This window comes from Gallus gallus, chromosome 3 (assembly GCF_016699485.2).
Source record: "Gallus gallus isolate bGalGal1 chromosome 3, bGalGal1.mat.broiler.GRCg7b, whole genome shotgun sequence".
Taxonomy (NCBI): Eukaryota; Metazoa; Chordata; class Aves; order Galliformes; family Phasianidae; genus Gallus; species Gallus gallus.
Window position 1 is genome coordinate 55946113 of NC_052534.1, and position 12577 is coordinate 55958689.

Here is a 12577-nt window from a genome sequence, read left to right on the forward strand (position 1 = left end):
GCGGCGGGAGGGGAGGAAGGGGGCTGCGCCTGCGGCGTACTTCCGGTGTCGTGAGGGGTGTGGGGGGGCTCGAGCTCGCGAGGGGTCGCCCTTAGCGCGTCTGTTGCGATAGGCGGTCGCGACGGGCGTTGTTTTTCAGCGTGTTGATGGGATTCTCCAAAGTACAAAGCTGTAGTGCAAGGCCGTGGTGGTTGAGCGGAACGTTGGGCCCGAACAAAGCCGAGCTGAGAGCTCTGTTTCTTATTGCAGGGGACTGAGAGCCCTGAAAGACCTCCTTGAGAACTCTGGAAGGCTGCCCCCGCCCCCTGCTCCCCCACCCTCCCAGCGCTGTTTCTGTGTGAAAATAGTTAAAGTGAGACTGCTGCTTAAGCTCTTCCAATAGGCAGCCTGTGTTGTTGCTGCAAAGTGGGTGCATGGGGCGTGCTCCGAGGAGATACCCAAGGGCACCACGATGGCAGCTGGAGTGTCACTGGCTCTCTGTCCTGGGCAGCCCTCAGGATGTGGCGTGGCCCATCTGTGCTGTCTGTGCTGAGCTGTTGTTTGCCTCTACTTAGGTATTGTCTCTGCTGTGTGTTGTGCTTCATAGACTCATATAATGATTGGATTGCAAGGCCACCCAGTTCCAACCCCATGCCATGGGCAGGGCTGCCCTCCACCAGCTCAGGCTGCCCAGGGCCCCATCCAACCTGGCCTTCAGTACCTCCAGAGATGGGGCACCACAGCTTCTCTGAGCAGCAGTGCCAGCGCCTCACCACCCTTTCAGTGACATTTTTTTCCATCATCTAATCTAAATCTGCCCTCTTTTAGTTTGAAACCATTCCCCCTTGTTCTATCAATATCTACCATGTAATGTTTGGGAACTTGGGAATAATTGGGTTTGGGTGCAGTGGAGCCAATTGAGGGCACAGCACCTGAATGAAAGAAAACGGTCTGGTTTCTTTCCAGACAAAACGTCAGTCTTTGTGTGAGAAATGTATAAGTTTGTACATGTATTTATGGTGTACAGTGCACAGTATTGGCAATTGGATTGACACTGGATTGACGATTTTCTGAGCATCTGTAACAATGTGTGAAGTGATTGTGGAATGGCTTTCATTAGGATAGAGGGAACAGTATGAAAATCTTTAGAGTTGGAATGTTTTCCTCTGCTACGTTAAATTTAAAAATTGAAATTCATTGCTAAATTCACCTGACGGAAGTAATTACCTCAGACTCTCACAGAAAGTATTGCAGTGCCTGCACAGATCGTTAACCCAGGCTTTGTCTTCCCGTTAGGGGGCTGCACTAACCCCAGCGCGCAGCAGCACTGCCACCCTGTGGCTTTTTGCTGGAACGGATCCGTTTCACTTCGGTGGAGATGGTAAAATGAAACTCACTTTTGAAAACGGGAATTCTGGATTTAGGCAACTGTTAACACAGTAATATTTTTCCTGACGAAGAAACGAGCCCTTATTATGCCGCAGTTTCAGCTGCTTTTTCAGCCTGAGCTTACCCCGTTTGAACTGGGATGTGTTCAAGATTTCATCTCCAAATATATGCTTGGAAAATGTGCGAACTTTTGAAAGTAGTTGTGATCACAGTGTCATAGAATGCAAATGAGGTAATTGGGCACTGTCCTGATTTTATGTGTAAATTCATCAGTTGTGCACACTACTTTATTTCACACTTATACAGTTACAAATCTGATTATCTTTAGCTGTTCCACTCTTGGTAAGTGTGGTCCCAGCCAATTTCACCGTTACCTTGTATTTAAAGTCTCCATCCCTGTTTGCAACTCTCTAGTCTCTGTGGTTGTGTGGGTGAGGTGTTAGGGATGTCCTACCTGCAGAAACAGTGCATGCTCTGACTTCACAGATGCTGTATTGACATCTCACAGGGAAGGCACTGAGGCCATTTCTGCCACTGTCTTGCTATATAATTTTAAATTTTTCTAGGCTTTTGTTTCTCGGTCAATTGTTTGGAAAGCAGAGAGGAGATGAAGATGTAAAGAGGCTGTTTACTAAGCTTGAATGTTCTGTGGTGTGGAATTGAGGGGTTGATTAGGACCATCAATATCAATATGAAGACAATGCACATATTTTTGTTTGGTAATTACAGCAATAGGAGTGAGCAAAATGCAATTCTATGACATTGTTATTCAGATGTAATTGGAGGTAGCTGGGAATAAATAAATAAATAAATAAATAATCATTCAGTAACCTGAAGGAAATGTGTGGTTATCTGGATTTCTGTATTTTTGCAGGATCCATTTCCAGTCAGATAAAATCCAGCGCAAGTTAGACTGTGGGAAATTTGTAGGGTGGGATGAGAAAGCTGGAGGCGGCCCACGGTGAGGGTAGACTAGGATTGTTACACAGCTGCATAGAACTGTGAGCTCTATGCAGAAGACTGCATTGAAGTATTTGTGTCTGAAGAGGAGATACCCAGGAGCAATCCATATCTTGCACGTTCCATACAAATGACATTTTCTGGAATGACCGTGAGCTACGTGCATATGATATCACAGGTTAATTATGAGAAGGCTGCCAAGCTGACAGCCAGCAGGACTTGAGCTTAAACCTGTGGCAAGAGATCAGTCAGGGAGGGAATCCTTTGCTCCAGGACTTCTTTTATCAGATGAAATTATAAACTGTGTTTTCTCACACTTCTATGATGATGGGGCCCGTGTACAGTATGATAACTCATGCTAGTACTGTACTATATTAAAGTGTTACCTCCCTGGCATAAGAGGCACTAAAACCAACTCCACAATACTCAAATGTTCTGTCAAGTTTTATAATATATATGATTTTATATTTTTGTATTTATCTTATGTTAAAGAAGTATATAGTGTATGAGTGTATATAATAAGTAACATAAATATGCTACTGAATACAATAATATGGAAAAAAATGATAGTGTAATAGCCTAAAATAAAAGTTAAATGATCAAGATCAGGTTTTTCTTTAGTAAACTTTAAAATGATTCAATACATATCTGTAGTTTTGGCTTCTACAACTGGAAGACACTTATAGTCCATGCTTAGCAGCCTTGGTTGACAATAATAGAGAAACATGGTGAGAACTGCAGAACTGGAAGAAGATCACATTGTTGCCTAGATTGAGATCCTGTGAGAGACTGTGAATGTCTGTCAGAAACTTGAACAAGTGTTCCTTCCTGCTCTTGTATGAGTGAGAACTCTTCTCTGAGCTGTTACACAAAGCTTCTTCCTGCATTCAGTATCTGTATTTCTAATGTTGGTTTATTGGGTTTTTCAGGAATGATGATGAATTTTCTTTGCAAGCATATGGCATTATACAGCCCCCAGGAATCAGACTCATAGAAGGCACAAAAACTTCACCCAGATTGTGACTCAACCTAAAGCATTACTTTGGCCCTGCTCACTTGTATCCTGCTGCAGGAGAAGGATATTAACTCCTGTTGACTGTTTCAAGCCTTTTGGCACATTTAAGTTGCTGATTATCTCAATTTTAGATCTTTACATGACGTATAAGTGGAAATGCTTGGCAGTAGCATGGAAGAGGTTCTTTGAGAGTATATCACAGAATCATAAGAGTCATAGAACTGCTCAGGTTGGAAAGGACCTTAAAGATCATCATGTCCAACCGCAACCTAGCCATACTACCCTAACTCTAACAACACTCACTAAATCATGTCCCTGAGCACCACATCTAAATGGTTTTTAAACACATCCAGGGATGGTGACTCAACCACCTCTCTGGGGAGCCTATTCCAGTGCTTAACAACTCTTTCAGTAAATAAGTTTCTCCTGATATATCAAGTTTGGCATCTGTGAACACACAGCTCAGGTGAAAAGGCTACTGTAGAGCTTAGTAGAGTTGAGCAACAAATGAACAGGATTTTTCTATGTGCTAAATTTGGATATAATTTTGTTTATATCTCATGCTTCATCCTTGAACTTGGCCGCTTTCTTCTGGTAACCCTTAGCCTACCTAAGTACAAGACTCACACAGCAAGGAGGGTCCCCACTAAGAATTTGTAGCCCACTGGAGAAGATAGCAGGCTGATCTAGAAACCAAGTTAGGGGAGTATGGAGAATCAATGATCTTTATCACTCTAGCTTCTAAGGGTACAATAATGTGGATCAATAAAACATAGTGAAGGCATGTGGCTTATTTTTAACAGTACTTTATTGTTAGTACGATCCTTGGCATGCTTTTGGCCTGGCTAACTTTCTCCCAGAAAATGTCCAAGCATGTTTTGGGAACAGCGTATGCCAGGGACTGTGCTCACCTTTTACTGAGAGTGGAATAAAACTTCAGTGTGTGTAGATGTGACCCCTGCTTCACCCTTGGTTTTTGGAGCCCAAGAATGCTCCATAGCCTGTTTTACTTGCTGGTCCAAATGCTATCTATACATGATAATAAAACCTGACAGCTCTTCCAATCCCTATATTTATGTTGGTTTCAAAGAGCAAAGATATCTGGTGATTTCAGAGTGCCTAACACAGTTCATAAGTTTGTGCACCAAAAGCGTTGCTTCTAAGTCTGTACCAAGCTTACATGCAACCTTCATCCAGCCTTTCATCTGCTTTTTTTTCCCCCCCATCCTTAGAATGATAGTGACCTCCTATAGAAAAGTGTAGGGTCATGAAGTGGTTGCAAACACTGCAAGGTAACTGCTGTCTTCGGCTTAATTTCTGCATTGTCTCTGAGGTACCAGTGGTAAAAAGGCCCCTATGTAAGAGAAAACAGCATGTTGTCATTGAGGAAAAGCTATTCCCTTTCTGGTGGCCCTCAAAAAGCATCGCAAGAAACAATGAAGCCGTGCTGTCACTCGGACTGCTTGAACGCATGATGATCTTTGCTTCATCCCTGCTGGGGGAGGGATGTACTGCCGGGAAGCCGCCCAGTGGGACAGCCATCTGTGAGTGCAGCCCTGGGAACTCACTGCTGTGCCCGCTCCTCCTCCCGATGCAGGCTCTGCAGATGTTCCTCCCAGGGAAGGCAGCTGTGGTTCTCAGATTCTCTACTTCCATCTTCCCGGTGGTCTGGCCTCACTCAGCTGTGGTGAAGCTGCTGATAGTTTCTGCCTTCCCCATCCCTTCCGAGGACCGAGTGGCAGCAGCCAGAGGAAGAGGGGCTCCCTGAGCCTTTTTCTCCCCTTACTCCTGTCTCTTGACTGTGCACGGAGGTTACTCCTGCAGCGAATCTTTGCCCTTCCCTTTTTCTCCCTCATGTTTTTTATCCTTGTTTCTCAAGCAGCATGTAAACAACCGAGAGAAAACTTGAGTGTGTAGATAATCCATATTTACAGTTGGATATGGTCTTAGAGTTTACATAGCAGCTGGGGATGTAAATAAGTGTTGTTTTTTTCCTCCTTGCTTAAGGAAAATGGCCTCTTAGACTGTACAGCAAAAGAAGGGTTTGCATTGTTTTTTTATTCTCCTGCTTTTTTCATGATCTTTGTTTTCCTTGCGGGAAGGTTTGGATCTCTCCACTCCCCGCGTGAGGATTGCTCAGTTTGGTTCACACATGCGCACGGGATTGGAAATCCATTTCATCTGTTTACAAGTTTCAGTTTAAGGGCAAAACCCTGAGGCAAGAAAATGCGTCATTTCAGGACTGTCGTGACCCTAGGGTATGTCCACACCACAGTTGGAAAATGCGCTGACTGCATGCCTAGGCCTCAAAGTCATTTTTATACAGCTAGCTCAGACACACCAGTGTCCAAAGTGACCTGAAGAAAATCAGGTCCTTGCAGAGCTTGGCTGGTTGTGGAGTCTGCCGACAGCAGACCTCACCAGGGTAACAAATGGGTTTTTCCCATCCCTTCTGGAGCATACATTTTAGATCAGAACCGTGACATCTCGGTGTTACAGGAAGTCACCAAGCCATAACACAGCAGCTGTTTTGCAGCACAAGGGACAAAAAAAGGAAGTGTTGCTGGTTGTCCCATCCATAGTGCACACCGGGCCTCAGAGCACAGAGCATCCCACAGCCAAATCGTGAGCGCTCAGTTGCTCACACACTGTGGGTTTGATCAGGTAGCACAGCCTCGACAGGTGAAGTCGAGTGAACCCCATCCCTGCAGTGAACGGGGATGATTTGGATCACAGGTTGCTGGGAGAGATTCCGTACGTGGACTTTTCTGTGAGTGTATATACATGGAAATTACAGAGTGCTCTGCTAATTTCAATTGCTCTGAAATCTCTTGAAAGCTTGTCCCTACTGGGAGGCTGTGAGTGATGACCTACACTCAGATACCCAGACAGAAATCAGAAATACCCTGTGTTTTTATCAGCTCATGTTCTCTTCTTACACACCAGATGCATGCGAGTTTAGATCTGTTAGCCTGCTTATTACTGGCTATTAATTAATATCTTTTGCATATATTTTTTACTACTAATAGCAATGAATAACAATGACAATGGGGTTTCAGAAAAGGTTATCTTTTGGGGAAAAAAAAAAGTCATTTACAGGGAAGCTTATTTTTCCAGGTGGATACAGACATGGAATTACCAATACAACATTACATCCAGGATTAAAACCAGCTTTCCTACAGAAGAAACAACACTGATTTTCTATATCTTTTGGTTTCCAAGGTGCACTGAGATTTCTGGCCTGCTTGCTCGGCAACAATTAAAGGAGTTAGCTCTCTGCTATATGCTCTTTTTGCACCTCGGGGCACAGCAACCGTGCCCGGGAAAGCAAGGTGTTGTGCTGGTGCTGCAGAGGGGTTTTCTGCCATGCTGGAGTCTCCTACTGGCAGATTTCCATCACAGTGAGAGAATCAGATAAGCCTAAAATTTATTTGCTGCAAGAGATGAAAAAATACTTGTTCTTAAAGACCTTGCAGAGTGTGAAAGTTCATGCCAGGCAGTGCAGTGTGAGCACCCAGCCCAGCAGCTCGAGCACTGGAGGCAGCTGTGCGAATGAAGGGTTTTTCTAGTTCCTCGCTGAACTGAAAAATGAGCGTGAAGAAGTTGTGTGGAACTGGCTTTCTTTCAGGAATTAAAAAAAAATAATGAAAGAAATAAATAAAAGAATAATAATATTAAAAATTAAATGGGACTAAACCGTTTTTAGACAGCTCTTATCTTAAAACACATGGCTGCACAAGGAGTACTGTCTGATTGTCCGTGGACTTGCAGTGCATGATGGCAGCGGTGCCTGGCTCTTCACCTACAGCTGTTGCTCTGCTGTGGATGCTCTGTTATCTGACAGGGGTTCATGTCAAAGCCCTTCTTTTACTTGCAGAACTTAAAGACTTTTTTTTTTTTCTCTTCTCTATTAGCTGACTGTCTTCACAAAAAAATTGTAGCAATTTGGTTATCTTTGAGACCTCTGTCAAATTCAGTTGAAATCAGGCAATGAGTTCAAACATTATTAGGAGGGAATGTATACAGACACTCTCGCAGCTGCGTGTACATCCATGTAGATACAGAAAGATAAATCAAGTCAGCTTTGTTTCCATATGGAAAAAGGGTATAAGTAATCATATTCCAGTAAATATTAAAACACATCACTTTGTACAGAAAAGAAAGCAAACGACAGAATTTCTTTAAAGTCATTGGCATTAATATTTATATCCGTTCCTTCTCTTTCCTTAACACATTTGTGAGTTCCCTTCAAAACCATCAAGTGCTTCAGTCAAACTAAATTTGCTTTTTTTTTTTTTATTATTTGCAAATAATTTTCTGTAAAATTGCACTCAATGCGGGAAGGACGCTCAACTCACCTAACGAGCGGGGGCTGTTGATGCCAAGCACCCGTGCACTGGGCTGTGCCCTCGCTCACATTCTAAGGCAGGCAGCGATCAGGGGCTGCCACCCACATCCACACCTCTGAAAATCTCTTTTTTGCCTTCAGAGTGAACATAAAGCCATTCAACGTTTTACTGTCGGAGTAAAGCCGCTATTTACCTTTCTGCATATTGCCAGTTGCATTTGTCTGTTGTTTGCTGCTTTTTCCCTGTTTCTTCGTTGCTGAATGGTTGCTCAGGGGCAAGGATTGAGAAAGGCAGAGCGTACTTGAGGAATATTTTAGTCCCCAGAGTGCTACGTAAAGTGAGCAGTGACAAGGGAAATAACTGCCTTCAGCTTCCTCTTATCACTCTACTTACATTGCAGCTTTTGGTACATGGTTACAGCTGTGCTCCTCACATTGCATGGAGCACTATTGCACTTCACCCTTTCTCCATGCTTCATTTTAGGCGGCAAATGAGCAGTGAACGTGGCTAAGGTTGGGAAGGATGCTGTCTGCGATTAGTAAGCATTGCAGGGTGGCCGAAAAGCATGTATGAGAAAATTTAGAAAGTAACTCCTAATGTTATGCATATCCCAGATCCTTCTCAATTTCTGCTTTCTTGAAGTTAAACAGCACCTTGCTTTGAGCCCAGAGCATGCAATAGTTAGTAGGGATTTAAGTCAAGATTTCGAATGGTTAAATTCAATTATTAATTTTGATTCAGCGGTTAACTTTAGTGGTTTAAAGAGTGCTTGTGCGTTTGCTGTATCAGTCATTTGCTCTGCGCTTAAGGTCAGAGGGCTCTGTTCTTTTTCCCATTAAGAGAACAGCAGTTCCCTTGACTTTGCCAATGTCTGTGGCAGGGACCAGCCCCTCAAGCTATGCCTAGCAAAGCAGAGCTGCTCTTCCCAGATGCAGGAGCTGTGGCTGTTCAAGGTGATCCCTTTGCTTTAAAGTACGTCAAATCCATGCATGTCTGCCTGTAACTACATATCAGCTGGCGCAGCCTTGCTCTTGATGGTGAAATTGTGCATGGCTAGACTGGGCGAGGAGGTCTGCTTTTAATTGTGCACGCTGGAGATAAAGCTGTGAATAAGTGAAATTAAACAGCCCTCCCTTCAAAACCATTAGGATGATCCCGCAGTCCTCCGCCCTTTCTGTAATGAGGTCCGCAGTGCATGCAAAGCTCCCGGCTCCCAGGCTTAATTCAACATGGCCCACATGTGAACCTGGCCGATGGACGTGCATTGCCAGGAGGTCTCTGCCTTGCTCAGTTGACCTAGGGGAGATGCAGGCCCCGTGGGCAGGGAGCCCCACAAGGCCGCTTGCCGCCCGCCAGCACCCAGGTATCCAACGGAACCGGGGGACGATATCGAAAGAGCAAGTGAAGCGGAAATTTAAAGCCCCTCTGCTAATAATAACAGTATAAATAACCGAAGACATCTTGTAAACAGTGCGGTCATAACCCCGAAACATTAAACAGCTCGGTGGGATCTGGCGCATCAGCTGCCGACTGCCGTTGCCGATGCAGGGAGAGCACCCTGCACTCCTGTTTATCTCAGCCCGATCTCCCGCAGGCGCCCTGAGCAACAGAGGGGAGATGTTTGCACTAAAACCCCCCGGCACCCCATGCCGGGCAATAATCCTCAGCCCCACACCGATCTGTCAATGAGCCACCTCAACGCTCCCACGGCAGCCCCGCAGGAAGGCCCACGCCGGTTCCTCAGGAAGGTTAAAACCCGCGGCTTTGCTGTTATTCGATGAAAAAAAGAGAGGCAAGGCAGTTCCTTTCTCTCACTGCTCTCCTGCTCCCTGCTGAGCTCAGAGTTGACCCTCCTTGGGGAGTTCGGTCTGAAGATGTACCAACTGTTCCCCCCACCCCAGTTTGCCCTGGCACAGGGCTGGACCCCCGTCCCACCGCAGGGAGCCAGGTGTGGTGCTCCCACTGCCTGGTGAGTTGGAAACGAAAAGTACACGGCTCCGTGTTCAATGGAAAGGAAGGTTTATTCACAGAAATAGAGCAAAAACCTGCTTGAAGAAAATATATCTATATATCTTTAGGGCGAATGAGTTCATAGAGATGACTGTCAAAGTCAGTTTTTTGTTTTTTTCTCTAGGCATCTACATATTCCACAGGTCTCAGACAAAAGATACACGCGTGGTAGGTTTTGTTTGATCTCTGCCTTTCCTCTAGTAGCGCTTGAACCAGCAAGGCTGCTGTTGCAGGACACTCGACTGCACACGCACTCAATAAAGTTAAATAGAGTCGGGCTCTCCCGGGGTGGAGTCTCTGCCTTCGGTCTCCGCCGTGCCGTGCCGGCGGAGCGCTCTCCCGTCGCCCTGCCCGGGCCCGGGGCAGCAGCGGGGCAAAGCGGGGCCCTGCCCGCGCCCGTGCCCCCTCCCCGGCCGCACGGGGTCGGTGCTGGCGGGGCCGCGGGGCTCAGGATGCCGTCGGGCCGCACAAGCGGTTTGTGTTCACCACTTCTTTCAGGTCACTCTCGGGTTTGCCGGCTACCATAAAAGGCCAGGTCTGTAGCCAGGAAAAGACACGGGTGGGAAGGGGGTTACATACATGAAAAGGCACATCGCGATGCTCATTGAGCCTCAGCGGCAACCCCGGCATCCACCGCCTTAACCGGGGCACGGCTTCAGCTAGGATCCTGTTCTCCTTCCTCGCCTCCCAGCCGCAGCCGGCTCTCCCCGGGAATCGCACTCACCTTGGGAGCAAGGCACACTGCTTGATTCAGTTTGAGCCGAGCAGCTCTCGACACTGTATGTGCTGTTATCAGGTCGTGAGCAGCATGGGGTCTGCTCAGAGTGCTGGGGTTTCCCACGAGAGCCGTGCCATGGGGTGACCCCGGCAGCTGAAGACCACCCCTGGTTTGCATCCCTTGCATATATACAGCTGGAAATGGGATGTTTCTGCTGGGGAGACCCGGGGGCTGCTGGGGAGTGCTTTCTGGTGTGGCCATGCAGCCCTCCGAGGGATCTGAACATTAATTTATTTCTTCTCTGTGAGTTCACATGGGTAGGAGACATGTCCTGGACCCAGCAACTCTGAGCGGTTGGGCACAAAGCCTCAAAAGCTCTATCTTTAAAAGGCTGCAGCTGGAGGTTTGTTATGGCAGAAAACTTTATGACAGAGGACAGACTGCATAAATCCCGGGTCTTTTCTCTGCCTGTGCCCTTCCTAAAACATACCATTCTCTACCCAAATTCTTATACCTTCCCATCTGAAGGTAGAAAGCTTCTGTCTCCTTCAGGCATTTCAGGCACAGTAAACCTGCTCCTGCCTTTTTGCTGCCACCCCTGAACGGGACAGTGGGGACCAGTGGAGGGGACTGGGACACTCAGCTCCTGGGACACAGGAAAGGAAGGCAGCTGGGAGCCTGTCCCCTTGCTCCACCACCCCTCGTACCCTGTGACTGGGCACCAGACCCTCTGTGAGAAGGATGTGAAGGTTTCTCCGTGGACATGCCCCTTCCCAGCTCCTCACCCGCCTCTCCCCATCCACACACACACAAGTGCCTGGCCCCGGCGGGCCGTGACTTACCAGGTTGACTGGATGGATGTAGCCATTTTCGTACTTGTCGTTGGCCAGGATTTGCCTCAGGTGTGCGATGTAGCTGGAGGCCAGCCTCAAGGTGTCCAGTTTGGAAAGCTTGGTGTCTGGGGGCACCCAGGGCAGGGTGGTCTTAAGCCTGGAGAAGGCTTTGCTAAGGACCCTCATCCTTGCCCTCTCCCTTGCGTTGGCAGCGTTTCTCTGGACCTGCTTTCCTTCCTGGCTCACACCATTTAAAGGGCTCTTCTTGGGGGGAGCCTTTTTCCTCTTTCCCGAGGCCCCTCTCCCTTTCTGAGGGGAGCCATTCTCGCCATTGGATCCCTCCTCGTTGCTCTCGTTGGACGCCCCGAACTCTTTGTTAGTATCCATTTTCAGGCCATCGCACTCCAGCATTTCCACCTCTTGCAGATCTTCCACATCACTGAGGGACCCAGTGGACATGGTCTGGAAGATGCCAAAGGGCTGGCGGGAAAGGGGGAGGAGGGGAGGACGGGGAGCTCCCCAAACCTACGTGGTGGCGGTGGAGGAGAGAAGGGGCGCAGCACTTTCCTCCCCTTCTCTCCCCCCTCCGGCACTAAGGCGTGATATAGATCCAGAGAGGACCCCCGCCCTCCCGCCCCCCAACCCTGCTCTGCCCGTGTTTGAGGGAGGGAGTGAGTGAGCGTGTGTGAGTGAGGGAGAGAGAGAAAGCCGAGGAATTTAGTGAGGACACTAGTAATTTATCTGGGGGATAGGAGAGGCGGATCCAGCCCAGGGGAGGGGCCCTGCCCGCTGAGCACACCACATCCCCAATCACAGACCTCTGCACAGGACAGGGAGTTAGGTATCTCAGCAAGCGCTTGCAGAGAGCTCAGGACTGGGATTCAAATCTTCACAACTGGAGCAAAGCAACTTTCTCTCTCCCTCTTTCTCTCCTCCCTGTCTTTCTATCCTCCCCCTTCCTCCTCCTCTTTTCCTTCCCCACTTCCCTTTCCAGCCAGGGCTGCTCTCCCCCCTCCCTGCTTCCTCCATGACCCAGGCGGCTGGTGTCACAATTCTTGACGAAAGCCAAAATGGGTCATGAGCAAAGATCTACCAGCGAAAGCCTTCCAGGGTGCTTTGCGATGCGTGCTGTCTAAACGCTGTCCTGTAACCTAATCTGAGGGAGATTTGTGGATGATTATACTGGAGAGTGCATCCTGTCCAGCTACTAGTGTGTTCCAGGAAGGGAGCACTTGGACCTCGCTATTGCAGCCTGAGCTCTGGAGGCAGAAGGAGCTGCCTTTTTCCAGGCTTCCCACTGGACTTCCAGGGCATCCCAGTCCTT

General features: G+C 47.6%; 1 protein-coding gene across 4 annotated transcripts; it reads right to left on the reverse strand.

The window, feature by feature from the left end:
• Window positions 1–9694: 9694 nt before the first annotated feature.
• On the reverse strand, window positions 9695–12175 carry TCF21 (transcription factor 21). 4 transcript variants are annotated; one of them, XM_046938859.1, is made up of 3 exons: window positions 12072–12175; window positions 11263–11692; window positions 9695–10239 (listed from the first exon to the last, which is right to left on the reverse strand). In XM_046938859.1, the coding sequence occupies exons 2-3, from the start codon at window positions 11662–11664 to the stop codon at window positions 10150–10152; spliced, it is 492 nt and encodes a 163-aa protein (XP_046794815.1). In that variant the 5' UTR covers window positions 11665–11692; window positions 12072–12175; the 3' UTR covers window positions 9695–10149. The 4 variants fall into 4 exon arrangements, with proteins under 4 accessions (XP_046794815.1, XP_046794813.1, XP_046794814.1 ...); XM_046938857.1 differs by having other exon boundaries at window positions 11263–11715; XM_046938858.1 differs by having other exon boundaries at window positions 11263–11733.
• Between the last annotated feature and the right edge of the window lie 402 nt (window positions 12176–12577).

Excerpts from the sequence above, each read along its gene's own strand:
- TCF21 (XM_046938857.1), bottom strand. The coding sequence starts at position 11,712 with ATGTCCACTGGGTCCCTCAGTGATGTGGAAGATCTGCAAGAGGTGGAA. Across the intron at positions 10,240-11,262 it reads ACATCCATCCAGTCAACCTG|ACCTGGCCTTTTATGGTAGC; the intron begins GTAAGTCACGGC and ends TCCTGGCTACAG.